General features: G+C 49.5%; 2 protein-coding genes across 9 annotated transcripts in view; one reads left to right on the forward strand and one right to left on the reverse strand.

Annotated features, from left to right (window-relative positions):
- Positions 1-16,876, forward strand: part of cacna2d4 (calcium channel, voltage-dependent, alpha 2/delta subunit 4) — a 104,324-nt gene extending 87,448 nt beyond the window's left edge. For 5 of the 6 annotated variants that reach the window (XM_031898604.1, XM_031898607.1, XM_031898605.1 and 2 more), the window contains 13 exons: positions 5,970-6,031; positions 7,142-7,156; positions 8,764-8,808; positions 10,141-10,203; positions 10,430-10,500; positions 10,776-10,851; positions 11,345-11,397; positions 12,460-12,515; positions 12,732-12,752; positions 13,153-13,270; positions 13,934-14,046; positions 16,034-16,116; positions 16,244-16,876. In XM_031898604.1, coding sequence (XP_031754464.1) covers positions 5,970-6,031; positions 7,142-7,156; positions 8,764-8,808; positions 10,141-10,203; positions 10,430-10,500; positions 10,776-10,851; positions 11,345-11,397; positions 12,460-12,515; positions 12,732-12,752; positions 13,153-13,270; positions 13,934-14,046; positions 16,034-16,116; positions 16,244-16,345 — 878 coding nt within the window. In that variant the 3' untranslated portion in view covers positions 16,346-16,876. The remainder of the gene's footprint in view (positions 1-5,969; positions 6,032-7,141; positions 7,157-8,763; positions 8,809-10,140; positions 10,204-10,429; positions 10,501-10,775; positions 10,852-11,344; positions 11,398-12,459; positions 12,516-12,731; positions 12,753-13,152; positions 13,271-13,933; positions 14,047-16,033; positions 16,117-16,243) is intronic. The other variant, XM_031898606.1, reaches the window with a different exon arrangement.
- A 1,291-nt stretch (positions 16,877-18,167) lies between these two features.
- The window catches only part of adipor2 (adiponectin receptor 2), a 59,912-nt gene continuing 51,625 nt past the window's right edge, over positions 18,168-26,454 (reverse strand). For all 3 annotated transcript variants that reach the window (XM_031898612.1, XM_031898611.1, XM_031898610.1), the window contains exons 5-8: positions 25,428-25,614; positions 23,945-24,132; positions 21,494-21,687; positions 18,168-20,130 (exon numbers count right to left, since the gene is read on the reverse strand). In XM_031898612.1, the coding sequence (XP_031754472.1) occupies positions 20,002-20,130; positions 21,494-21,687; positions 23,945-24,132; positions 25,428-25,614 (698 nt within the window). In that variant the 3' untranslated portion in view covers positions 18,168-20,001. The remainder of the gene's footprint in view (positions 20,131-21,493; positions 21,688-23,944; positions 24,133-25,427; positions 25,615-26,454) is intronic.

The following is a 26,454-nucleotide window of genomic DNA, read 5'->3' on the forward strand; positions in this document are numbered from 1 at the left end:
CATCTCTCCCTACTATACCTGCTATCCCACAGCCCCAGTCCCTTCCCAGAGGCTATTATCCCCCCACTGCTATTATAGACACCATCTCTCCCTACTATACCTGCTATCCCACAGCCCCAGTCCCTTCCCAGAGGCTATTATCCCCCCACTGCTACTATAGGCACCATCTCTCCCTACTATACCTGCTATCCCACAGCCCCAGTCCCTTCCCAGAGGCTATTATCCCCCCACTGCTACTATAGGCACCATCTCTCCCTACTATACCTGCTATCCCACAGCCCCAGTCCCTTCCCAGAGGCTATTATCCCACTGCTACTATAGGCACCATCTCTCCCTACTATACCTGCTATCCCACAGCCCCAGTCCCTTCCCAGAGGCTATTATCCCCCCACTGCTACTATAGGCACCATCTCTCCCTACTATACCTGCTATCCCACAGCCCCAGTCCCTTCCCAGAGGCTATTATCCCCCCACTGCTACTATAGGCACCATCTCTCCCTACTATACCTGCTATCCCACAGCCCCAGTCCCTTCCCAGAGGCTATTATCCTCCCACTGTTACTATAGGCACCATCTCTCCCTACTATACCTGCTATCCCACAGCCCCAGTCCCTTCCCAGAGGCTATTATCCCCCACTGCTAATATAGGCACCATCTCTCCCTAATATACCTGCTATCCCACAGCCCCAGTCCCTTCCCAGAGGCTATTATCCCCCCACTGCTACTATAGGCACCATCTCTCCCTACTATACCTGCTATCCCACAGCCCCAGTCCCTTCCCAGAGGCTATTACCCCCCACTGCTACTATAGGCACCATCTCTCCCTACTATACCTGCTATCCCACAGCCCCAGTCCCTTCCCAGAGGCTATTATCCCCCCACTGCTACTATAGGCACCATCTCTCCCTACTATACCTGCTATCCCACAGCCCCAGTCCCTTCCCAGAGGCTATTATCCCCCACTGCTACTATAGGCACCATCTCTCCCTACTATACCTGCTATCCCACAGCCCCAGTCCCTTCCCAGAGGCTATTATCCCCCCACTGCTACTATAGGCACCATCTCTCCCTACTATACCTGCTATCCCACAGCCCCAGTCCCTTCCCAGAGGCTATTATCCCCGCACTGCTCTATATGGGGTAACTGAATGGGGGGGTCTGTAGTAGAAGACACTGGGAGTCTCAGGCACAGAGGAGCCGGAGGATATTATGACGAGTTGGCTCAGGAATAACAGGCTGTGGTTTCCCCCTCTTATTTAGCATCTGTTAAATGGACCAGGTTCAGCAGCCGTCACCTCGGCACAAAAATACCATCTGTGTAAGTAACACTCTCATATTAGCTGCCGGCGCGGCTGACACAGAAGGAACCAGTAATGAGTGTGGGGATGGATTATGTGCATCTCAGTAATGTACACACTCACCCGTTTCAGCTGCATCTCACTTACATCTACTAATGCCTGAGCATCCTTAACTGTCTTATCCACTGGCATGTGTATATTTCATTCTAATATGTATATTGTGGGCTTAGTACAGTTTAACAGGAACAGCCTCCTAAGTATTCTCTTCTACTAAGCACAATTCAGCAGGAACAGCCCCCTAAGTTTGCTCATAGCCTGTACAGAGAGATACCATAAAACTATGGCAGCATAGGGATTCCCCTGTACTAAGCACAATTCAGCAGGAACAGCCCCCTAAGTTTGCTCATAGCCTGTACAGAGAGATACCATAAAACTATGGCACATAGGGATTCCCCTGTACTAAGCACAATTCAGCAGGAACAGCCCCCTAAGTTTGCTCATAGCCTGTACTGAGAGATACCATAAAACTATGGCACATAGGGATTCCCCTGTACTAAGCACAATTCAGCAGGAACAGCCCCCTAAGTTTGCTCATAGCCTGTACAGAGAGATACCATAAAACTATGGCAGCATAGGGATTCCCCTGTACTAAGCACAATTCAGCAGGAACAGCCCCCTAAGTTTGCTCATAGCCTGTACAGAGAGATACTATAAAACTATGGCACATAGGGATTCCCCTGTACTAAGCACAATTCAGCAGGAACAGCCCCCTAAGTTTGCTCATAGCCTGTACAGAGAGATAACATAAAACTATGGCACATAGGGATTCCCCTGTACTAAGCACAATTCAGCAGGAACAGCCCCCTAAGTTTGCTCATAGCCTGTACAGAGAGATACTATAAAACTATGGCACATAGGGATTCCCCTGTACTGAGCTTATTTCTGCAGGAACAGTCCTCTACATTAGCTTATAGCTTGTAAACAGAGATATTTGGTATCTTCTCTATGTGTGGCACCGCTTGGCATATTATATTTGCATTGTTTACTTGTCGCTTTCCACCTTCCCTCTCCCAATCTTCATCTCAAACCCCCAGTCTCTCATTATCATCCTCTATATGTGCCGTTTGTCCCCGCTGTCTCTATTTCTGTCTCAAACCACTTGCCCTCATCTCCCTTTTCTTTTGTTTTCTCCTGTTGGTAGGTTGTGTACATGGTATTATTGTATAAGTGCTGTCTTGTCACTGTCAGCCCCCTGTAATTACCCCGTGGCACTGCCAGCCCTGATTTCCCATCTGCAAGTACAATGGGCTCTGGCACCCCCCTCCCACTCCCCTTGTGCTGTGTAAGCAGCTCAATAACTTGGGAGACCTGTGGCGCTGTGGGCCTGGCACCCATGTTGCACCCTGCGGATCAGTGGCCCTTACCTTTGCTCTTTCCCAGACCTAGGGTGGCAAAGGGCGGAGAGCTCTATATATACAGGGATCCCCAACATTTCTTACCCATGTTAAAAGACTTGGAGAGCAACACAAGCACCATAAAAGTTCATGGAGGAGCCAAATAAGGGCTGTGATTGGCTATTAGGGGCCTCTATGCACCCTATCAGCTTACAGGGGGCTTTATTTGGTAGGAAATCTTGTTTTTATTCAACCAAAACTTGCCCCCAAGTCAGGAATTCAAAAATAACTCCCTGGTTTGGGGGCACTGAGAGCAACAAGGGGTTGGGGAGCAACATGTTACCCCCGAGCCACTGGTTGGGGAACACTGGTGTAGAACATTTAGACTGGGGGGCAACAGGGGAAAAAGGGAGTCTGGATACCTTGTTAGATAGGCCGTGCACTGAGATAAGGCTAATAAAAGTTCTAATGTAAGAGATAAGTCATATACTGGAGTGAAAGAGGCAAGGGACACGTGTGGGTGACCACGTTGACCACTACTATTTGTTTAAGGGGATACCAATATGGTTCCCTTTGCGATATTTAAGCAAAATTCTAGATCAATCATTTTATAACCTTTTTCTGGGTAAGTAATGTCGTACCCTGATTGCCCTTGCAACAGACAACCCCTTATCCTGCTGATGGGGAAGCCTTCTTTCCTCCAATCTCTTTTGATGTTAGAGGTGCTCCCCCTGCTGGCCCAAGTGCTGCCTGTAGGGCAAAGACACACTGGGCAATTAGTCGCAGCGACTTTTACCTAGACGGTTGCAACGACTTTCCTGCTGATCGGTACGATGTAAGTGGCTGCTCCTGATTTTATTTTTTATTACGTATCTTTCTATTCAGCTCCTCTCCTATTCATATTTCAGTCTGTCATTCACACCAGTACCTGGTTGCTATGGCAAGCAAGAACCTGGAAACTTCAAACTGAAGAGCTGCTTTCTCTCCTAATAGGAGTAACCCAAGTACTTGGGTTATCAGCCAGTTGTCTCCTTTAAATGGACTTGAGTATCTCTAATCTAGTCCTATATGGTGCTGTCATGCTACACAGTGCTGTTCCTGACCCGCAGAGCTTGCACTTTATTTGTCCGCCATATGTTCCTTGTTAATATTGACTCCCAGTGTTGCGGTTCTGCCTGAGCGCGTCGCTGCCTTCGCTTCATTAAGAACTAACAACTGGCGCTAATCGGATCCCTCCTGCTAACGAGACCCCGTGACTCCCCGAGGGCTGGGAGGCATTGGGCCACGTTGTGCCTATATTTGGGGGTGAGTGACGTGGGACAGTTTCACGTGTTTGCGGCTCGGAGGGAGTGAGAGGTGGGAGCGAGGGAAGGTGAGAGGAGAGTGGGGGTGGGAGCCATTGAGTATAATGAATATTCTTAGATCTTACATTTTTCGGTTCAATTCGTCCCTGTGTTATGTCTGTGTGAGCTCTGCAGCGTGTGTCTTCTACTGGCCTTCCTAATGTTGTGCAACTAAAACTCACAGTCAGTAGCAGTCCTGCCCTGCTTTATAGCTGAGATTCTAGCTATTGGTATCCAGGGCCGCCATCAGAAATCACGGGACCCCTCACAACAAAAATTTCTGGACCCCCTCCTCCTCCCACACCCCGCCCCCCAAACGGCCCATCCTCCAGTGACCCCTTCCATCAGTACAAAGGACACACAGACATTGGTAGCCAGGAACCACCTAAAACATTGGTAGCCAGGGCCCCCCTAAAACATTGGTGGCCAGGGCCCCCCTAAAACATTGGTAGCCAGGGCCCCCCTAAAACATTGGTGGCCAGGGCCCCCCTAAAACATTGGTGGCCAGGGCCCCCCTAAAACATTGGTAGTCAGCCCAGGGACCCCCCTAAAACATTGGTAGCCAGCCCAGGGACCCCCTAAAACATTGCTGGTCCTCCCCCAGTGTCCTCATACTATGGCCACTCCACGCTGCATCCTGCTCCCCCTACATCCTCCAGTCCCCCCAGCATCCTCCAGGTCCCCCCTGCCTCCTCCAGCTCCCCCCAGCATCCTCCAGCTCCCCCTGCCTCCTCCAGCTCCCCTCAGCATCCTCCAGCTCCCCCCAGCTCCCCCCTGCCTCCTCCAGCTCCCCCTGCCTCCTCCAGCTCCCCCCAGCATCCTCCAGCTCCCTCCTGCCTCCTCCAGCTCCCCCCAGCATCCTCCAGCCCCCCTCAGCATCCTCCTGCTCCCCCCCTGCCTCCTCCAGCTCTCCCCCAGCATCCAACAGCTCCCCCAGCATCCTCCAGACCCCCCCAGCATCATCCAGCCCCCCCAGCATCCTCCAGCCTCCCCTCCAGCTCCCCCCCAGCATCCTCCAGCTCCCCCTCAGCATCCTCCAGCTCCCCCCCTGCCTCCTCCAGCTCCCCCCAGCATCCTCCAGCCCCCCTCAGCATCCTCCAGTTCCCCCCAGCATCTCCCCAGCATCCTCCAGCTCCCCCCACCTCCTCCAGCTACCCCCAGCATGCTCCAGCTCCCCCCCCAGCATCCTCCGGCTCCCTGCTGCATCCACTTTTATAAGGTTGCACCCTGTGCGTACTGATGTCATATGGGGCACAACCAATGGAATTACCCGCTGACCACCAATGACAGGGGCCCAAGCTTAAAAACTGTATCACGGCCGGGCCCCCTTTAAAGCGGGGATCATCCGGGCCTGGGACATCTGTCCCCCCTGTGCCCCCCTGATGGCGGCCCTGTTTGTATAACGGAGCAATATATATTATATGTGTATAAACATAGTGGCTAAAGTTGGGTTTTACTTGGGCATGTTCATCTCTAAACCATCGGGCGGCATTAATAAATCATTGGGCATTCAAGTTCATTTAAATTCTAGCGCTCGCTCCCTTCAAGCGGAAAAGTCGGTGACGCCACAATGTCTTTGATATAGGCAGATACAGTTGCACTAGCACCAGTTACATATTTATTACAGGCGGCCATGTTTACAGTCACTGTAACCTTATTATTCATTTATATGTGCTGTCTTGTAAACCCGGAACCAGATCTGCCCTTTGTAAATGTAATTAACAGTTAATTGCAGTTGGTCATATTACAGCAGGCCAAATGGATCCCATCTTCTTCCATATTTAATGGAGTTCACTCGTTTGTTTTCAAGAAATATCAGTTTATATTAATATACCTGCAGAGCTCTGGTCAAACATTGAGTGGTGGCCAGCCAATCAGAACAGCCAGATCAGTCAAGTGACTAAAGTGCCATTTTGTCTTCTGTTTTCTTCCAGCAATCGGAGTCCAAATGAAGCTGAGCTTACTCGAGAGCGTCTTCTGGAAGACAATGCGTCAGGTAGGTGGCCATCCCCTGAGCCCCATGCTGGAATCGGCCAATAGGAGAAGAGGAAAATCTGTCCGCTTAAGTGCATTGGCTGCAACTGGAGGTTGTAATAATAAAACAGTACCTGTACTTGATCCCAACTAAGATATAATTACCCCTTATTGGGGGCAGAACAGTCCTATTGGGTTTATTTAATGGTTAAATGATTCCCTTTTCTCTGTAATAATAAAACAGTACCTGTACTTGATCCCAACTAAGATATAATTACCCCTTATTGGGGGCAGAACAGCCCTATTGGGTTTATTTAATGGTTAAATGATTCCCTTTTCTCTGTAATAATAAAACAGTACCTGAACTTGATCCCAACTAAGATATAATTACCCCTTATTGGGGCAGAACAGCCCTATTGGGTTTATTTAATGGTTAAATGATTCCCTTTTCTCTGTAATAATAAAACAGTACCTGAACTTGATCCCAACTAAGATATAATTACCCCTTATTGGGGGCAGAACAGCCCTATTGGGTTTATTTAATGGTTAAATGATTCCCTTTTCTCTGTAATAATAAAACAGTACCTGAACTTGATCCCAACTAAGATATAATTACCCCTTATTGGGGGCAGAACAGCCCTATTGGGTTTATTTCATGGTTAAATGATTCCCTTTTCTGTGTAATAATAAAACAGTTCCTGTACTTGATCCCAACTAAGATATAATTACCCCTTATTGGGGCAGAACAGCCCTATTGGGTTTATTTAATGGTTAAATGATTCCCTTTTCTCTGTAATAATAAAACAGTACCTGTACTTGATCCCAACTAAGATATAATTACCCCTTATTGGGGCAGAACAGTTTTTAGCAGACTTTAGGTAGGAGATCCGAATTACGGAAGGGCCCCTTATCCGGAAAACCCCAGGTCCCGAGCATTCTGGATAGTTGGTCCCACACCTGTACTACTGTGTAATGGATTTGATAGCAACTGTTCATCTTGTAGCTGCTATGATGTTCCATTAGGCTTCCTGTGTCTGACAATGACCTCATCGTTTTACAGTGACATCATAGATCCATATGTGCTAACTGCTTTGTCTCTCTCTTCCCTCCTGCACCATCTCTGCCTTCACAGCCCAACGACACAGATGTAAGTTATATTCGCCCTACTGTGGGCCCTTATAGCTCAGATAATATTTCTAAAATACAAATGTCCTGTTAATAATATCCTTATTAATGGTGTTTAGTGATGTCATCAGTTATAATTAGGGCTTTATCGGCGTCGCCGCATTAAACTGGCCGGTCGCTCTCACTATCCTTATGCCTGTGTATATGGCAATGGGCCTCATTGATCAACACATGCTTAATATAATTACCCCAGGAAGGCGTTTGCCCCAGGGTTCCATACTATATAGAATTCTATGGGGAACAGTGAGATTCCAGCAGAATGAATATACAGACGCACAGGCGCTCGCTGGAACCCTCCCCAAAGCGCCGCTCTTCCCCCCCCCCCCCCTCAGCCGCATTGCATTTCTGCAACAACGAGAAACATTACTAATTAGTCCCCAGAAGCCCCAGGAAAATCCCCATCAATTGCCTCGTTTATCTTCATATTCTACATCCCCAAGCTGCCCAGATAGTCCCCTCCGATTGGGTCCTGCCTTGGCTTCAGGAAACCCTAAGCGCTTGTTATCTATCTTGTTTTCCCATTAAACACTCAGTATGGGCACGGAATATTCCATTTCTGTATATTTATATATATATGTAGGTGGGAGCTGCCATATTGTTTTCATGACACTATGTGCAATATTTGGATATAGCCAGGGTCGGATTGGGAAAAAACCCGGTGGGCCCCAGCGGCCCAGACCCAACCCCTATCGCTCTCCCCGTGCCCCCAGGTGTCCCTCTCCTGACGCGTTTCACTTACGTGCGATCAGGGGAGGACGTCGGGGCCCCTGTTGGGAAGGAAGGGGTTAGGGGGCGTGATGCGAGCCGCGGGGGCACCTTGAGGGGTGCGGGGGCCCCTGGGGTGGCAGCTCCAGTGGGCCCTTCACCCCCCAGTCCGACCCTGGGTATAGCATACACCCTACTCTAACCTGCTTATATTTGCCAGGGGCTTAGGGCCAATATAAGTCTAAAGGTGGCCATACACGGGCCGATTGTAGCTGCCAATATGGGTCCCTTAGACCGACTCGCCAGCTAATTGGCTGGTGTAGGGGCACTAACGACGGGCCTGCCCGACCGATATCTGGCCTGAAATTGGCCAGATATCGATTGGGCAGGTTTAAAAATTCAGTCGGATCAGGGACCAAATTGGGTCATTGATGCGGTGCCTGAACCGACTGCGCCCATTACCGCCATTTCAATTTAATTTCAAATTAATTTCAAATTAGCCTGAATTAGACCAATATCGCCCACCCGTAGGTGGGGATATCGGGAGAAGATCCACCACTTGGCCTATAACGTGTATGGCCACCTTTAGGGGCACGCAAGCCCAAAATGCCTAGGCCCCTTGACATTCAGCGGCCCCTATGGAATTCTGATGCTGCTGGAAATAACTGAGCGTTAGAATATATTTCCTCCTGGGAAAGTGAAATGCAGGGTGCCGTTCCCTGTTTAGCAGCCTCGGGCGCCCAATGTCACGTCTGCAACTTGATTTGACAGAGCAAACTGCCAGCTCGGCACATTTGAGGCCCCGGTGCTGCCAGTGGGGCTCGCCTGCCTGTCCATTTCATGTCATGTATCTTCTCTCCGCAGTGCCGCAATGTGGAGGGACTGTGCCCCCTGAGCTGCCAGGACGAGGTAACAATTAGTTCATAGAAGGAGGAAGGAAAGAGGGTCCTGTTGGCAGATAATCACCAGCGCTGAATGGTTCCCTACAGGGGGGCAATTATTTACTGTACCCGTGCCATTTATACGGGTCACTGTGGCTCTTAAAAAGTATAAAGGCCAAAAGAGGGCAAAATGTGGTTCTCTTGGGCCCCATTGTTAAAGCAGTAGAAGCCGGTGCCAAGGGCATGTCAGTGCTGGGGATATTTAAAGGGGAAGTTAATTGGCTCTTTGGCAGAGCAGGCATTCTGTGGCAGCATTGTAGGTATCTGAGCCAGGGGGGTAACTACAGAGGGGGCAGTAAGGCCCAAGTTCATGAGTAATTTCAATATATCTTTCAGTATATCTTGGTAGAATAAATCAATTTATCAATGTTTTAGAGCCCTAGATTGAATTTTCTGGGGGAGCGGTTAAGCCCCCCCCCGTGGTACTGGTTTTGCCCCCCCAGTGGTAATGATGTTGCCCCCCCAGTGGTACTGATGTTGCCCCCCAGTGGAACTGATGTTGCCCCCCAGTGGAACTGATGTTGCCCCCCCAGTGGTACTGATGTTGCCCCCCAGTGGAACTGATGTTGCCCCCCCTAGTGGTACTGATGTTGCCCCCCAGTGGAACTGATGTTGCCCCCCAGTGGTAATGATGTTGCCCCCGAGTGGAACTGATGCCCCCCAGTGGTAATGATGTTGCCCCCCAGTGGTAATGATGTTGCCCCCCAGTGGAACTGATGTTGCCCCCCAGTGGTAATGATGTTGCCCCCCCCAGTGGTAATGATGTTGCCCCCGAGTGGTACTGATGTTGCCCCCCCAGTGGTAATGATGTTGCCCCCGAGTGGAACTGATGCCCCCCCCAGTGGTAATGATGTTGCCCCCCAGTGGTAATGATGTTGCCCCCCAGTGGTAATGATGTTGCCCCCGAGTGGTACTGATGTTGCCCCCGAGTGGTACTGATGTTGCCCCCCAGTGCAACTGATGTTGCCCCCAGTGGTAATGATGTTGCCCCCACCAGTGGTAATGATGTTGCCCCCCAGTGCTAATGATGTTGCCCCCCCCCAGTGCTAATGATGTTGCCCCCCCCCCAGTGGTACTGACGTTGCCCTCCGAGTGGTACTGACGTTGCCCTCCGAGTGGTACTGACGTTGCCCCTCCGAGTGGTACTGACGTTGCCCTCCGAGTGGTACTGACGTTGCCCCCCAGTGGTACTGACGTTGCCCCCCAGTGGTACTGACGTTGCCCCCCAGTGGTACTGACGTTGCCCCCCAGTGGTACTGACGTTGCCCCCTTGTCTCTGCCGTCTCTCTCCCAATCACAGACCTTGCAGTGCTACCTGGTAGACAACAATGGCTTCATTGTGATCGCCAAGGACCAGGACAAGGTGAGTTGGGGAGGAGCTTATATTAAAGGGCAAGTAGATAATAAAATGAGAAAAACCCCATTTCCCATTAAAAAATGTTGACACTTTCCTCCATCATTACTCTTTTTTCCCATTTCCATCTCTGCATCTACAATGTTTTTCCCCCTACCCTTCCCCTATCCCCTCTCATTCCATCCTATGTGTATTAACTCTATCCATGCCCCCCCCCCCCCCCCCTCTGTTTCAGACCGGAGTCTTCCTTGGGGAGGTCGAAGGCTCGCTGATATCCCAACTTCTGAACATGGGTGTTTTCCGACAGTAAGCAGTTTGCTCCCAGATGGGGCTCGGGGAATACGCGGGTGCCACCAGGAGCCCAGCTGTGAGCCAGACAGGCTTCCATACATATATATACCTAGGGCCCCTCTACTGTATTGGTTTCTTTCAGGTCAAAATAGGCCCTGGCATTCCCAGTACACATTCCCCCCGTCTATGGCTTTTTACAGCCAACCCCTCTGGCATTTGCCAGAACCCACAGACAGACCTGGTGTCTTCGGATCTCATCCCCAATTCTCTTTTTGGGTTTCTTTACTCAGGGTGAAGCTGTACGACTACCAGGCAATGTGTAAGCACCCGTACCACTATCACAGCGGGGCACGGAACCTTCTCAATGTAAGTAGCCACCTCCAGCTTCTCCCAGTTACCTTCCTTTGGTGCAGGGAAGCTGCCCATCCGCGTATAAAGGGCACTTGTGCCATCTCCTTGCTCAGGGGAACCATAGCTCCACTACCCATTTCCATCGAGTCCATGATGAAGAAACTTCTCATGAACATAAAGGACATCAATTCCTCTCCCTGTTTAAGGGAATTCTACTTGCCCACCTTGGCTGCCCCTGGTAGTGATGGGGGTAAAGGCAAAGTAGGCTTTGCCCCATGTCTATTTCACCCTCCCCAAATCTCTCATTGTACAACTACATTGGTGCAGGTTGGGCAACAGTTATAAACAAAGGGCAGCTGTTATCACAATGGCTATCATTCCACGCTCCTCATACCTACAACTGCTGCTCTACCAGACCTTAATCTCACAAGGTTGGCTCCCATATCCAGACGTTGGCCCCCCCATATCCAGACCCCCTCACTTATGTTCCTTTCTTTTTTTTCTTTAGCCGCTCGTTGCTTTGATGTCGGCGGCGCAGTGGTTCATCGGTAACCTGGTTCTGTAAGTACCTGTAACCTTCCCACGGGGACAAGGGGATAGCTAAGAGCTTGGGTGGTTCTAGGGTTGCCACCCGTTCGGTATTTCCCTGGCCTAACCAGTAACCAGTAACCAGGGCCAGGATTCAAATATACCAGTAATGTACCTGCCGGTATATTTGTAATCTCTAATGTTCTGCCTCCTGCCCACGCCAGTTACACCCCCTCTCCTCCTGCCCATTACTGCCCATTACCTCTTCCACCCTGCACCCTTTCCAATAGAAGTTTAGTTTAGAAGCTCTGCCCCCCTCTATGTCATAGCCCTGCCCCTCCGTGGTATAGCCCCACCCATTTTTCAGTTCCCGCCCCTGCCCCACGTCATTAGCTGGTATGGAACCACAGAAAAGGTGGCAACATTACGTGGTTCTGACCTGCCACAATGTGGAAACTATGGCCAGGCTGAAGGTGCCCATACACGGGCCGATTGTAGCTGCCGATATGGGTCCCTTAGACCGACTCGACTGCTTATCGGCCCGTGTATGGGCACTAACGACCAGATATCGATCGGGCAGGTTAAAAGATTTAGTCGGATCAGGGACTGCATCGGCTCGTTGATGTGGTCCCTGAACTGACTGCCCCATTGCCGCCAATATAATTAGCCTACGCTTTCCCCGATATTGCCCACCCGTAGGGGGGAGATCGGGAAAAGATCTGCTCACTAGGCGATCTCACCAAGCAAGCGTATCTTCACGTGTATGGGCACCTTTAGGCACTTTTGAATGAGGCCCTACACCAGGGGTGCCCAGATTTTGTCCCCCGGCGATCTGCCATTAACTCCTCCCCCAAGACGCAGGATATGTACGCATTCCCAATAAACGCACTGCACTTCCGCATCCACCAGCTTAGACACGGTCCACTAGAAATCCACGGGGGATCGACTGGTGGGCAGCGATCAATGTCTTGGCCACCCCTGCCCTACACCCACTGGGGGGCCCTGCACTACTCGGAAGAGCACTCTAACCATGATGTTGTTTTGAGTGTTTGCATTGACTTTAAACAATTTAATGTTCTCGTTCTTACCTTACAGCTTTTTCCTCGAGTTCAGCCTGTGCCCCTTCTGGGCTTCTGACAACACTGTACAAGGTAGGTTCCACCTGGAATGTTCCGTGGGTTCCGAGTCTCCGGCACAGTCTGCCCCCTAGCTGTGTGATATGGCATTGCATGATCCCTCAATCTGCTTTCTAATGTGTTATCATTGGCGTGTCATTGTGACGTCTCATCTGACCTTTCATATCATTCTCTCCCATCCAACCGTCATCTGACTTCATTGACGCATCATCCATCATGTGACTCATGCAGCAAAGTCGTTCTTCCATCACTGTAAGTAGCAGCAGGGCAGGAGTCAGCGGGTAGACAAGTGGGGGCTAATGGGGGGCTTGATATCCTGCAGAGCGGCCAATGTCCTCCCTGGAGATAATTGCTCTGTTGGTCCTACAGCCGCTTCTATTCGCCGCTTTCCTGGCTGATTTAATTCAGAGTAATTTCTTCTGCTTTTGCACAACTGCAGTTCTCTGCCTTGGACTTTGGGGGTGCAAGCATAAGAGAACATCACCCCCTTTTTATACCATATTTGTGCATGAAAATCACCTAACGTGTGAGAGAGTACAGAACATGTGCAAGGGTGTAAATGTAGATGCATTGTGCTTCCCTGCAGGCTGTTCCTGCTTGACTCTATCCCCTTTGCAGACTAGGACTCATTCTTCCTTTCCTTTCTACCCAGCTCACAAGCACAAGAAACATGACATGCTGCAGCCCTGTGACACGGAATACCCAGCGTTCATACACGAGGCGTCCATCCAGGAGGCCAATGGGCTCATCAACTGTGGTGAATGCCAAAAGTAAGAGCCCCCCAACCCACCTTGGGTCCAGCAGAACCTCTAAGCTCTCTCCCATCACACTCATCTTCCATAATATTTAAGGGTTTATGGCAGGAGAGAGATGGACTTTGTACAATAAAAAACATGGTGCTATGTACCAATCAGGGACCACGGGGCCCTCTAGTTCCACCAATAGGAAAAGGGGAACTAAACCCTGCTGCACGGCTCAACCAAACGTTACTCAGCTGTTGCTGGACTACAAATCCCAGAATAATGTAACATATAATGAAGGCTGAGGCATGCTGGGAGCTGTAGTCCAGCAACATCAGGGTTGGAGTCTTAAAGCAATATTGCCCAATAAAACTTTCCCCCATTAAAATACAAATAATCCCCCAATGAGAATCCCAGCTGATTTGAAATCTGTCCCCCTTTAAAGGCAGTGCATTACAGTAAATTAGATTGTGTGGCTGCAGTGCCATCTAGTGGTGGGTGTTGGTACCTGCACTACTAAAGGAGAGCAATGGCTAGGGAGTATATGGGCTGTGTGTGCAACATGTTCTGGATATTCCTGCCGTGTCTCTTAAAGCTCAATAGCCCGCGGGCACAAGGTCCCACTGTCTGGCCATGTTGGGTGTCTGTCCCGGCCCAGTGATCTGCATGTGTCTCTTTTCTGCTCCTTTGCAGGATGTTCGTCCTACAGCAGGTTATGAACAGTAACCTCCTCCTATTGGTCACTGACGCCACCTGTGACTGCAGCACCTTCCCCCCTGTCTCCCTACGAGCCAAAGAAGTTAAATATATCCTGCGCCAACTGAGATACATTGTATCAATCCTACACCGTAATATAGATATTTCTATTGAATTCTTGTGTCGTGTGTATTCCCTCCATTCATTGGATATACTGTATGTTCCATATACCCCTCCCTATTAACCCCTCCTACTGCTCCATATAACCCTCCCTATTAACCCCTCCTACTGCTCCATATACCCCTCCCTATTAACCCCTCCTACTGCTCCATATAACCCTCCCTATTGCTCCATATACCCCTCCCTATAACTCCTCCTATTGCTCCATATAACCCTCCCTATAACTCCTCCTATTGCTCCATATACCCCTCCCTATAACTCCTCCTATTGCTCCATATAACCCTCCCTATAACTCCTCCTATTGCTCCATATAACCCCCCCATGACTCCTCCTATTGCTCCATATAACCCCCCCATGACTCCTCCTATTGCTCCATATAACCCTCCCTATAACTCCTCCTATTGCTCCATATAACCCTCCCTATAACTCCTCCTATTGCTCCATATAACCCTCCCTATAACTCCTCCTATTGCTCCATATAACCCTCCCTATAACTCCTCCTATTGCTCCATATAACCCCCCATGACTCCTCCTATTGCTCCATATACCCTCCCTATAACTCCTCCTATTGCTCCATATACCCCTCCCTATAACTCCTCCTATTGCTCCATATACCCCTCCCTATAACTCCTCCTATTGCTCCATATAACCCTCCCTATAACTCCTCCTATTGCTCCATATACCCCTCCCTATAACTCCCTCCTATTGCTCCATATAACCCTCCCTATAACTCCTCCTATTGCTCCATATAACCCCCATGACTCCTCCTATTGCTCCATATAACCCTCCCTATAACTCCTATTGCTCCATATACCCTCCCTATAACTCCTCCTATTGCTCCATATAACCCCCCATGACTCCTCCTATTGCTCCATATACCCCTCCTATAACTCTCCTATTGCTCCATATAACCCTCCCTATAACTCCTCCTATTGCTCCATATAACCCTCCCTATAACCCCTCCTATTGCTCCATATAACCCTCCCTATAACTCCTCCTATTGCTCCATATAACCCTCCCTATAACCCCTCCTATTGCTCCATATAACCCTCCCTATAACTCCTCCTATTGCTCCCATATACCCTCCCTATAACTCCTCCTACTGCTCCCTATAACCTCCCTATAACCCTCCTATTGCTCCATATACCCCTCCCTATAACTCCTCCTATTGCTCCATATACCCCTCCCTATAACTCCTCCTATTGCTCCATATAACCCTCCCTATAACTCCTCCTATTGCTCCATATACCCCTCCCTATAACTCCTCCTATTGCTCCATATACCCCTCCCTATAACTCCTCCTATTGCCCTCCCTATAACTCCTCCTATTGCTCCATATAACCCTCCCTATAACTCCTCCTATTGCTCCATATACCCTCCCTATAACTCCTCCTATTGCTCCATATAACCCTCCTATAACTCCTCCTAACTCCTCCTATTGCTCCATATAACCCTCCCTATAACTCCTCCTATTGCTCCATATAACCCTCCCTATAACCCCTCCTATTGCTCCATATAACTCCTCGCTCCATAACCCTCCTATTGCTCCATATAACCATAATAACCTCCTCCCATATAAATACCCCTATTCCTCCTACTGCTCCCTATAACCCTCCCTATAACTCCTATTGCTCCATATAACCCTCCCCTACCCCTATTGCTCCATATAACCCTCCCTATAACCCCTCCTATTGCTCCATATACCCCTCCCTATAACCCCTCCTATTGCTCCATATAACCCTCCCTATAACCCCTCCTATTGCTCCATATACCCCTCCCTATAACTCCTCCTATTACTCAGCCAGAGGGTAGGACTTGCCTGTTACTGGGCCCTACAATGGTTTTGCTGGGGGGCCCAGTCCCTTCCCTGTGTCTGTATTGGGTTGTTCTGAACTGTTTTCCTTGACTCCTGAGCACATAACGCTTCAGTGAAGTGTGACAGAATGCGCTCCCAGAAGCTCCGGCGGCGCCCGCAGTCCTGCCACGCTTTCCACCCCGAGGTATGGGGAAGGGGTACTTTGCTGGGGGGTATTTAGGGAGGGGCCTAGGAGATGGTTGGGGGTGGGACTTGCCTATGATAATAAATGGCAGAGGCAAATAATAACTATTATTTTACTTTTATTCCAGGAAAACGCACAGGATTGTGGGGGGGTGTCTGGGATCACCCCGACGCTCACGTTGCTCTTCGCTGCTCTGACTGTCTCTCTGTGGGGCCCGGATCCATCCTGATGCCCCAGGGGCCCCTAAAGACTTATCTCTGAGCACCATCGTTTCTCCTGCTGCCCCCTAGGGGTGCTCTAGCTGAACTGCAACGAAGAGACTGATTATCTATGCAATACCAAGAGTGACCAGCAGAGACATTAAACCCCCCATGCCGGGTATCCCCGGGGGCCCTTGAGTTCCCGTGGGCATTGGCCCTTCAGACGTTGGTACCAATGTGACCCAGGGGGTGTGGATACGGACACAGACTCTTACTAAGAGGAGATACAGGATCTGTTCCACAATAGCCACATTCTCATCCGTCCATCAGTGACCCCTGCCGGATTGTATTCGCTGGAGTTGAGAGGGGGGGGCAGGGGGGTTATTATAGGTGCCCCCCCCCCGTACATACTATAAGGGCTGCTTCTGTGCAACAACAGCACCTTGTTACAGTGCTGCATCTCGCTACTCACCGGATCCATCATGGTTGCCTCATCTTCCTTAGGATCGTCTCATTTCTATATTTATAAACCACTTTAATAAAATTTCATCCGAAAATGAGATTTTTTTGTTCAGGTCTGCTGTATCTGCTAGTGTTTCAGGAGTCTGAACCAGCACTGCAGGGAATAGAAACAGCCTGACATGGCTTTCAATAACAATTTCACCCCTTAGGATGAAGACACACAGAGCTACTAGTAGCAGCTACTTGTCGCGGCTACTAAAACAGACAACGCTGATCATTTACTGATAACTGTCTCTACGTGTGTTTAGCAGAGGCAATTCTCAGTATTGTCTATGGCAGGGGATTTTCTGGAGTTTAGTAGCCGTGACAAGTAGCTGCTACTAGTAGCTCCATGTGTCTTCACCCTTAGGGTGGGGGAAGGTTGGGGGGAAATGGAAGGTGCTTGGGGGCCCTGGGGGAAGCTGAAGGATACTTGGGGGGGGCCTGGGGGAAGCTGAAGGATACTTGGGGGGGGGCCTGGGGAAGCTGAAGGATACTTGGGGGGGGTCTGGGGGAAGCTGAAGGATACTTGGGGGGGGCCTGGGGGAAGCTGAAGGATACTTGGGGGGGGGCTGGGGGAAGCTGAAGGATACTTGGGGGGGGCCTGGGGGAAGCTGAAGGATACTTGGGGGGGGGGCCTGGGGAAGCTGAAGGATACTTGGGGGGGGCCTGGGGGAAGCTGAAGGATACTTGGGGGGGGGCTGGGGGAAGCTGAAGGATGCTTGGGGGGGCCTGGGGGAAGCTGAAGGATACTTGGGGGGGCCTGGGGGAAGCTGAAGGATACTTGGGGGGGGGCTGGGGGAAGCTGAAGGATGCTTGGGGGGGCCTGGGGGAAGCTGAAGGATACTTGGGGGGCCTGGGGGAAGCTGAAGGATGCTTGGGGGGGCCCTGGGGGAAACCTCATTATGTGCGAGCCCAGAGACAATTAACTTTATACAGTTGATATAAAATATTTTACTACAGTTTTTGGTTCAGAATCTTTTTTTTCTAGATTTTCCTCCTTTAAAATTGGGTGCGTCTTATATTCCGGAGCGTCTTATAGGGCGAAAAATACAGTATATTGAACAATGACTTGCAGTACTTAAGCTATTACCACTAGATGGCACTGCATATAAAGGAACGTTATATCCAGGGAACCACTAGATGGCGCTGTGTAAGAAAATGAATGTTTCAGCCTCCAAATGCAAAGGGTGTTTGAAAAGAAAGTTTTTGGGGGACACATAGAAACCCCTCATTGTTATACTGATTTGTTATGATGATTTGGGGGTGGCTCAGCTCTCCAATAGCAGGGGGGGCAGTTAGCAAGGTGGGTACCACCCACGCCCGGCAGCAAGGGACAGCAGACACTACTTGAAACGGTTTTGTTTATTAAGAGAATTGTGAATACAAGCCGGAGATGGGAATTACACCTCCATAAATCGCTATAGCGTTAAACAGACATGTCGTCACCCCCCCCCCCCCCCCCCCCAAATGTGCTTTGCTGCTTCTCACAGTAAACAAGAGAAAAAGAATAACCATTAACCAAGGCCACTATTGACTGAGGGTCGAAGCAGGGGAGCGTATAACAAGCTACGGTATAAGCGGGGGTGGGTACACACTGGCCACGCCCCCTCCCCTGGTACAACTGAGATTATATAAGGCAATTGGGCAGTGCTGCCCTGAACAATATCCCAGAATAGTGTGTTGGTGGGGGGGGGGGGGGGGGAACCAGTCAAGTCATTAACCTCTACTTTCATTGGCAGAGGGCTTTGTAAGCCCCGCCCCCTACCCACTGTGTACGTCAATTAAACCTGATGGGGAGAACATAATACACAATATATAAAACCAGATCTACCTCCCCCCTATCAGTAATGGAACGGTCCATTCTTGTTATTTGCCACATTCCGATTCGCCGTTGCCATTGGAAGGTTAATACGTTGGGTATTTTCTATGCTCCCAGTCTTCCAATGGCCTTCATTGCACCGCCCCCCCCCCCCCCCAAAAAAAAATACTTCAATTTTGGAGGACCATTTCTGGAAAACAACCCCCCCCCCCACCTTAATGATGGTTTGTACTTTCAAGGGTGATACAAGTAGGAAACCATGCCCCCCCCTTTTTTGGGGGGTAATTAAAACACCATGCTGTGTCAAAAGTGGAGTAAAGTTGCCCATGGCAACCAATCAGCAATTAGATCTCCAAACCAAAGTAAAGCATCTGATTGGCTGCTATGAGCAACAATAAAGTATAGCAAACATACACATTGCCCTGGGGGGGGGTTGTTGAGGCTCGGGCCCCCCTCATTTCTTATTAGCGGGGGGGGGGGGCATTTTCCCAGACTCCCAGGCTGTGCTTTGAATGGACACCGATCACTCGTATCATTAACCCCTTCACGCTTGTGCAAAACATTCCGCCTTAGACCAACTGTGTGACGGCGCTGAGCCGCGGGGATACGGGGAGAATTTTAACGTGATTTATTTTTTTTTTTTTCTAAGGTTTCGTGACTTTTTTTTTCCCCCACATTTTTTTTTCAAAAACGTATAGAAATTCTTTTTTTTTTTTTTAGTTTTAAAAGAGAATAATATAAAGTTTCTTTTTCGTCGCTATTTACACCAGACCCTACCGACCGCTTCCTTCTTAGACCTGTAGGTTCTGTCTGTGACCCCCCCCCCCCCCCCCCACCCCCACCCCCACTGCAAAATAATGGAGGGCAAAAATAAACCCTGAATAGTGACTCTCACCAGAGTTAAAGGGGAAGTAACCTAGATAATAACAATGCCCCGCCCCCCCCCCTCCAGAAAAGAACGAAGAGCTAGAAAAATAAATAGAGCCTACTGGAGACCTGCAGCTTGGGGGCGTCTGTAGGAGACTCGAGTAGCAAAGTAATTAAACCACATCCGTGCCGGAGTGAACAACACCCCCCCCCCCACCCAATCCACCGCAGAACCAGAAGTATGAAAGGTGTGACTCCGCCCCTGGAATAAATAACTCCATACACTTGGTATTAAATGGTTGAGGTAAGCTGGTTTAGTTCCACAGTCCGGGGATTTGTGGGTTTTTACTGTCCCTTTTTTTGTTGTTGTTCCACCTCAAATCAGACGCTAGGGAAGGTTTCCTTTTGCCGCTTCCCAGCCCCCCCCCCCACCCCGTTGTGGCAGTCGCTGTTGGAACGTGCTGTATTCTCCCGTGCTGGAGGGAAAGGTGATTTTTACAGCACTTCCTGAGCTGCGCAGCCCCCGCCCACTGTGAAGCGGACTTCCTGGAGGTTGGACACGCCGTGAAAGTGAACGAAAGCTCCGGCGACCACGAAGATGTGAAACAGCTGATGGGAGTGGAACTGGAAAGAGAAGACGAGAAGCGGATGAGGAACGGCAATTTCAAGAAGCACATTATTGGAGTCTGCTCCTATTTGATCAAACAGTAAGAACCAATCCCAAGTAGCAGACTGCAACCATATGCTTTTCCTCCTCCAAGTCTCACATTTGATCAAACAGAAAGGACCAATCCTAAATAGCAGAGAAGATAAGGCACATAGTTATAGTCTGCTGAGTTTTCTGTTTGATCAAACAGCAAGAACAAATCCTTAGTAGGAGACTGCGACTATGGGCCTTCCCTTTCCTACCAGTTTTCTTGTGTGGTCAAACGGGAAACCTAGTAGGGAAGGCACATGGTTGCAGTCTGATCAAACAGTAAGAACCAATCCTAAGGAGCAGACTGCAACCATGTGCCTTCCCTTCCCTACTAGGTTTCCTGTTTGATGAAACAGGAAACCTAGTATGGAAGGGAAGGCACATGGTTGCAGTCTGCTACTTAGGATTGGTTCTTACTGTTTGATGAAACAGGAAACCTAGTATGGAAGGGAAGGCACATGGTTGCAGTCTGCTACTTAGGATTGGTTCTTGCTGTTTGATGAAACAGGAAACCTAGTATGGAAGGGAAGGCACATGGTTGCAGTCTGCTACTTAGGATTGGTTCTTGCTGTTTGATCAAACAGGAAACCTAGTAGGGAAGGGAAGGCACATGGTTGCAGTCTGCTACTTAGGATTGGTTCTTGCTGTTTGATGAAACAGGAAACCTAGTATGGAAGGGAAGGCACATGGTTGCAGTCTGCTACTTAGGATTGGTTCTTGCTGTTTGATGAAACAGGAAACCTAGTATGGAAGGGAAGGCACATGGTTGCAGTCTGCTACTTAGGATTGGTTCTTGCTGTTTGATGAAACAGGAAACCTAGTATGGAAGGGAAGGCACATGGTTGCAGTCTGCTACTTAGGATTGGTTCTTGCTGTTTGATGAAACAGGAAACCTAGTAGGGAAGGGAAGGCACATGGTTGCAGTCTGCTACTTAGGATTGGTTCTTGCTGTTTGATGAAACAGGAAACCTAGTATGGAAGGGAAGGCACATGGTTGCAGTCTGCTACTTAGGATTGGTTCTTGCTGTTTGATGAAACAGGAAACCTAGTATGGAAGGGAAGGCACATGGTTGCAGTCTGCTACTTAGGAATGGTTCTTACTGTTTGATCAAATAGGAGAGAAGGAAAAGCACATTGTTGGAGTCTGCTGCTATGATCCTAAGTCTCCCATTTGATCAAACAATAAGGACCACCCCTAAGTCCCACTTACATTGCTACCATACTACCCGACCAGATACAATAGGAATCATTGAGACATAAATAGCTCATTCAGGACTAGCTGTCACCTACCCAAATGTCACACTTTCCAGGGAAGAAGCGTTCCGGGATCCGTGCAGCGTATAGTGCAGCCCCGGTGATGTACAAGCTGGCCATCAGTACCAGCCACCCGATCTGACCCATGGTCGCTGCCTTCAGGAAACCTTCCGCGATGACAAAGTGAAGGGTGGGGATGATTCCGCTCAGGCCGAGGCCCACAAACACACCTGTACGGGGGGCAAAAAAAAAGGTGCGGAAATTACTGATTGGTCCATCGGAGACAGTGCCTATTGTGGCAGTGAACAGGGTGGGGGTAAAGGTGGCCATACACGGGCCGATTGTAGCTGCCGATATGGGTCCCTTAGACCAACTCAGCAGCTTATCGGCCCATGTATGGGCACTAACGACGGGACATTATTGAGTTAGAGAGGGTCCAGAGAAGGGCAACTAAGCTGGTAAAGGGTATGGGAAGTCTCAGTTATGGGGAAAGGCTGGCCCAGTTGGGTCTGTTTACACTGGGGAAGAGGCGCTTAAGGGGTGACATGATAACTATGTATAAATATATAAGGGGATCATATAATAACCTCTCTAATGCTTTATTTACCAGTAGGGCCTTCCAACGGGCACGAGGGCCCCCACTCCGTTTAGACCAGTGATCCCCAACCAGTGGCTCCGGGGTAACATGTTGCTCCCCAACCCCTTGGATGTTGCTCTCAGTGCCCCCAAACCAGGGAGTTATTTTTGAATTCCTGACTTGGGGGCAAGTTTTGGTTGAATAAAAACAAGATTTCCTACCAAATAAAGCCCCTGTAAGCTGATAGGGTGCATAGAGGCCCCTAATAGCCAATCACAGCCCTTATTTGGCTCCTCCATGAACGTTTATGGTGCTTGTGTTGCTCCCCAAGTCTTTTTACATGTGACTGTGGCTCCCGAGTAAGAAAGGTTGGGGAGCCCTGGTTTAGAAGAAGGGAGGTTCCATTTAAATATTGGGAAAGGATTTGTTACTGTGAGAGCTGTGAGGTTGTGGGATTCCCTCCCCGAATCAGTCGTATTAAGTTTCAACCTAACTTACTATGTTGCTAACGATGGGCCTGCCCAACCGATATTTGGCCTAAAATCGGGCAGATATCGATCGGGCAGGTTTAAAAATGTTGTCAGATCGGGAACCGCATCGGCTCGTTGATGCGGTCCCCGAACCGACTGCGCCTATACCCATTGTTCTAATTCCATTGTTTGGCCCTGGGGCCAAACGACCGAATTAGCCTGAATTAGCCCCATATTGCCCATATCGGGAGAAGATCCGCTCGCTTGGCAACCTCACCAAGCCCTAAATGTTCTTGATAAGCTCTTACAATGTCCCAAAGCATCTGCTTATCAAGAACTATTTTATAGCAGCTCCCAGAATTCCACAGTGCGGCTGAAAAACTAAATGTTTTTTTTTTTTTTTTGTAAGCGGAATGTACAGGAAGCTCCTTGTTTAAAGGAATGCCTTCTATCCTCCTATATAATTTGGTCTCTTAGCCGCCCACATTCAAACGGAAAGGGGGGGCCCAGCGAGTCAATTATCAGCTACTGATCTTATCCTTAATTACAAGCTGCGGGGAACAAAGGGGAAGGGGGGGGGGGGAGCGCCGCTCTGTGGCACAAAGCAGCTGCTGGCTGTGGGGGGAAGATAATGAAAGATGCGCCAGTTTCATTTTTAGGTCTTGCTGCGGCTTGAAATAACCGCATTCTCGCCCCCCCGTTGCATTGTGGGAGCTACATTTACTCAGCCGTGCAATAGAGGAGCATGGGTAATCAAAGCGTTTGCATCTAGGATAGAACCCCATAAGCCTGGCCCGACTCGTTGGGGCCTCTCTCCATCTGCGGAATGATCTGGGCTGCTAGAGATAAAGCCACTAAATTAACCCTCACCTGACCATAGAGCAGTTAGATGCCATTGGCTGAAGAGATAAAGTGGCCAAGGACATATGTAATAAAAGTCGCTACGTTTGCCCCATAACAGCCAATAAGATGTCGGATATCAAACATTTGACCAGTAAATTCTACTTGCCGATTGGTTGTTATGGGTTACTGCTCCGGGGCAAACTTTGCCTTTTATTACATAACCCCCTTAGTGTGCTCGGCTTTTATCGTTGGGGCTGAGGGCAACTTGACCATACATTGCACTCTCCCAGCAGGCATTATGGGAATTTTGTTTCAGAGCTCAGCGTTTTTATTAGCCTTTCCTTCTCTTTATGAGCTTTATTTCCCCTTTAATGTGCAGCCTAATAGAGGTAACCTGTATTAGACAGACAGATGTTCAGCTGCTGTTGGACCCTATTGTGTTGAAGGACTATAGGGTCCAACAGCAGCTGAACATCTGGCTAATAGAGGTGCAACCTCCCCACTACCCGGAGGAACCGTGATCACTGCCAGAGCCGACACAGAACCCATTTTGGACCTTTTGGACGGCCAGAACCAAAGCGGCTTATCGCCCCTTACCTGCTCTGACTCCTCTGTACTGGGGGGTGGCAAAGAGGTCCCATTGGGATACAATAATGGCTGCTATGCCCAGCACGCAGATGATGATCAGGTAGATGAAGCACGGCTGCGGGTTACAGTAGAAGGAGTAGTAGAGCCAGGGAACAAAGCTGCCCATGATGAGAAGGGCGATGCCCGAGTAGTCCAACCTAGAGGCACAGGGGAAAGGTTAATGATACAAACTCATTAATGCTTTTAACCATTTATAGACCAGTCACTTAATGATCTCACAATAAGGGCAAAGACACGCAGGGCAATTAGTAACCACAACTTTACAAAAAGCTACGGCAACTAATCTGCGCAGGAAAAAAACGTTTGCAGTTGGCTGGCTGGAACGTCACCACAATTTGTCGCAGCAACACAGAGCTACTAGTAGCAGCTACTTGTCGTGGCTACTAAAACAGACAATGCTGATCATTTACTGATAACTGTCTCTACGTGTGTTTAGCAGAGGCAATTCTCAGTATTGTCTATGGCAGGGGATTTTCTGCATTTTAGTAGCCACCAAAAAGTAGCTGCTACTAGTACCCCAGTGTGTCTTCACCCTTAGGGGCTACTTGTCACGGCTACTAAACCCCAGAAAATCCCCTGCCATAGACAATACTGAGAATTACCTCTGCTAAACACACGTGGAGACAATTATCAGTAAATGATCAGCATTGTGTTTTAGTAGCCATGACAAGTAGCTGCTACTAGTAGCTCCATGTGTCTTCACCCTTAAGGTCCCCATACACAGGCCGATTGTAGCTGGCGATATGGGTCCCTTAGACCGATTTGGTAGCTTATCGGCCCGTGTAGGGGCACTAACAATGGGCCTGCCCGACCGATATCTGGCCTGAAATTGGGCAGATATCGATCGGGCAGGCTTAAAAATTCAGTCAGATTGGGGGCTGTATCGGCTCGTTGATGCGGTCCCCGAACCGACTGCGCCCATTACAGTCATTAGAATTCGATCGTTTGGCCCCAGGGCCAAACGACCAAAGTAGCCTAAATTCCCCCGATATCACCCACCTGTAGGTGGGGGATATCGGGAGAAGATCCACTCGCTTGGCCACCTCGCCAGGCGAGCGGATCTTTAGATGTATGGCCACCTTTAGGGCTAAGACACACAGGGCAATTATTTGTGACTTTAAAAAAAAAAAAAAAAAAAAGTCGGTTGCTGCGTAGCACGGCTACTGAACCCCAGAAAATCCCCTGCCATAGACAATACTGAGAATTGCCTCTGCTAAACACACGTAGAGACAATTATCAGTAAATGATCAGCATTGTCTGTTTTAGTAGCCACGACAAGTAGCTGCTACTAGTAGCTCTGTGCGTCTTCACCCTTAAAGGATGGCTCTGCCACAACCCAATTAGGCTCGTTACATGCAGTTTTCAGTAAAATGGGGCAGTGACAACTGATGTGTGATTGGCCAGACAACACTGACCAGGAGCGGAGACTTACTTGGAGAAGACCCGCGAGACCCCCTCTGAGTGACAGTACACCGTGTGGAAGAGCCAGGAGAAGGACAGACACAGGATTGCGCCCAAGAAGAACATCCCAAACACCACCTTCTCCTGCACCGGCGCTATAAACGCCATGTTGGGCCGGAACATGTAGAAGATCCCCAGACATAGGAAAAACACACAGCCTGTAAAGAAGCAGATTGCAGTTACGAGATTGAGTCAGAAGGTTATTTATTATTTATATACACTCATGCACCCATTTATTTTAAATAAAAACATTGGGAACGCCAGTATTTTAAAAGCTCTGACGCACCCACGGCTAACACCCCTTTATATGACAAGGTGACACCCATTAATGAAACAGCCCAGAGAAATGGCAGGATGAGACTTCTCCTTAGCCTCTAATTAGCCTTATTATCTGTATATCTGGCAAATGCCAGGGGGGCTGCTGTAAGATAGACACTATTTATTGGGCTGGGGGGGGGCTGTTTGTGCCTCTGGGTACTGGGAATGCCAGGGGGGCTGTAAGGTGCCACAGACAGACACTATTTATTGGGCTGGGGGGGGGCTGTTTGTGCCTCTGGGTACTGGGAATGCCAGGGGGGCTGTAAGGTGCCACAGACAGTCACTATTTATTGGGCTGGGGGGGGGGGGGCTGTTTGTGCCTCTGGGTACTGGGAATGCCAGGGGGGCTGTAAGGTGCCACAGACAGTCACTATTTATTGGGCTGGGGGGGGGCTGTTTGTGCCTCTGGGTACTGGGAATGCCAGGGGGCTGTAAGGTGCCATAGACAGACACTATTTATTGGGCTGGGGGAGCTGTTTGTGCCTCTGGGTACTGGGAATGCCAGGGGGGCTGTAAGGTGCCATAGACAGACACTATTTATTGGGCTGGGGGGGCTGTTTGTGCCTCTGGGTACTGGGAATGCCAGGGGGGCTGTAAGGTGCCACAGACAGTCACTATTTATTGGGCTGGGGGGGGCTGTTTCTTCCTCTGGGTACTGGGAATGCCAGGGGGCTGTAAGG

Source organism: Xenopus tropicalis, chromosome 3, assembly GCF_000004195.4.
Source record: "Xenopus tropicalis strain Nigerian chromosome 3, UCB_Xtro_10.0, whole genome shotgun sequence".
NCBI lineage: Eukaryota > Metazoa > Chordata > Amphibia > Anura > Pipidae > Xenopus > Xenopus tropicalis.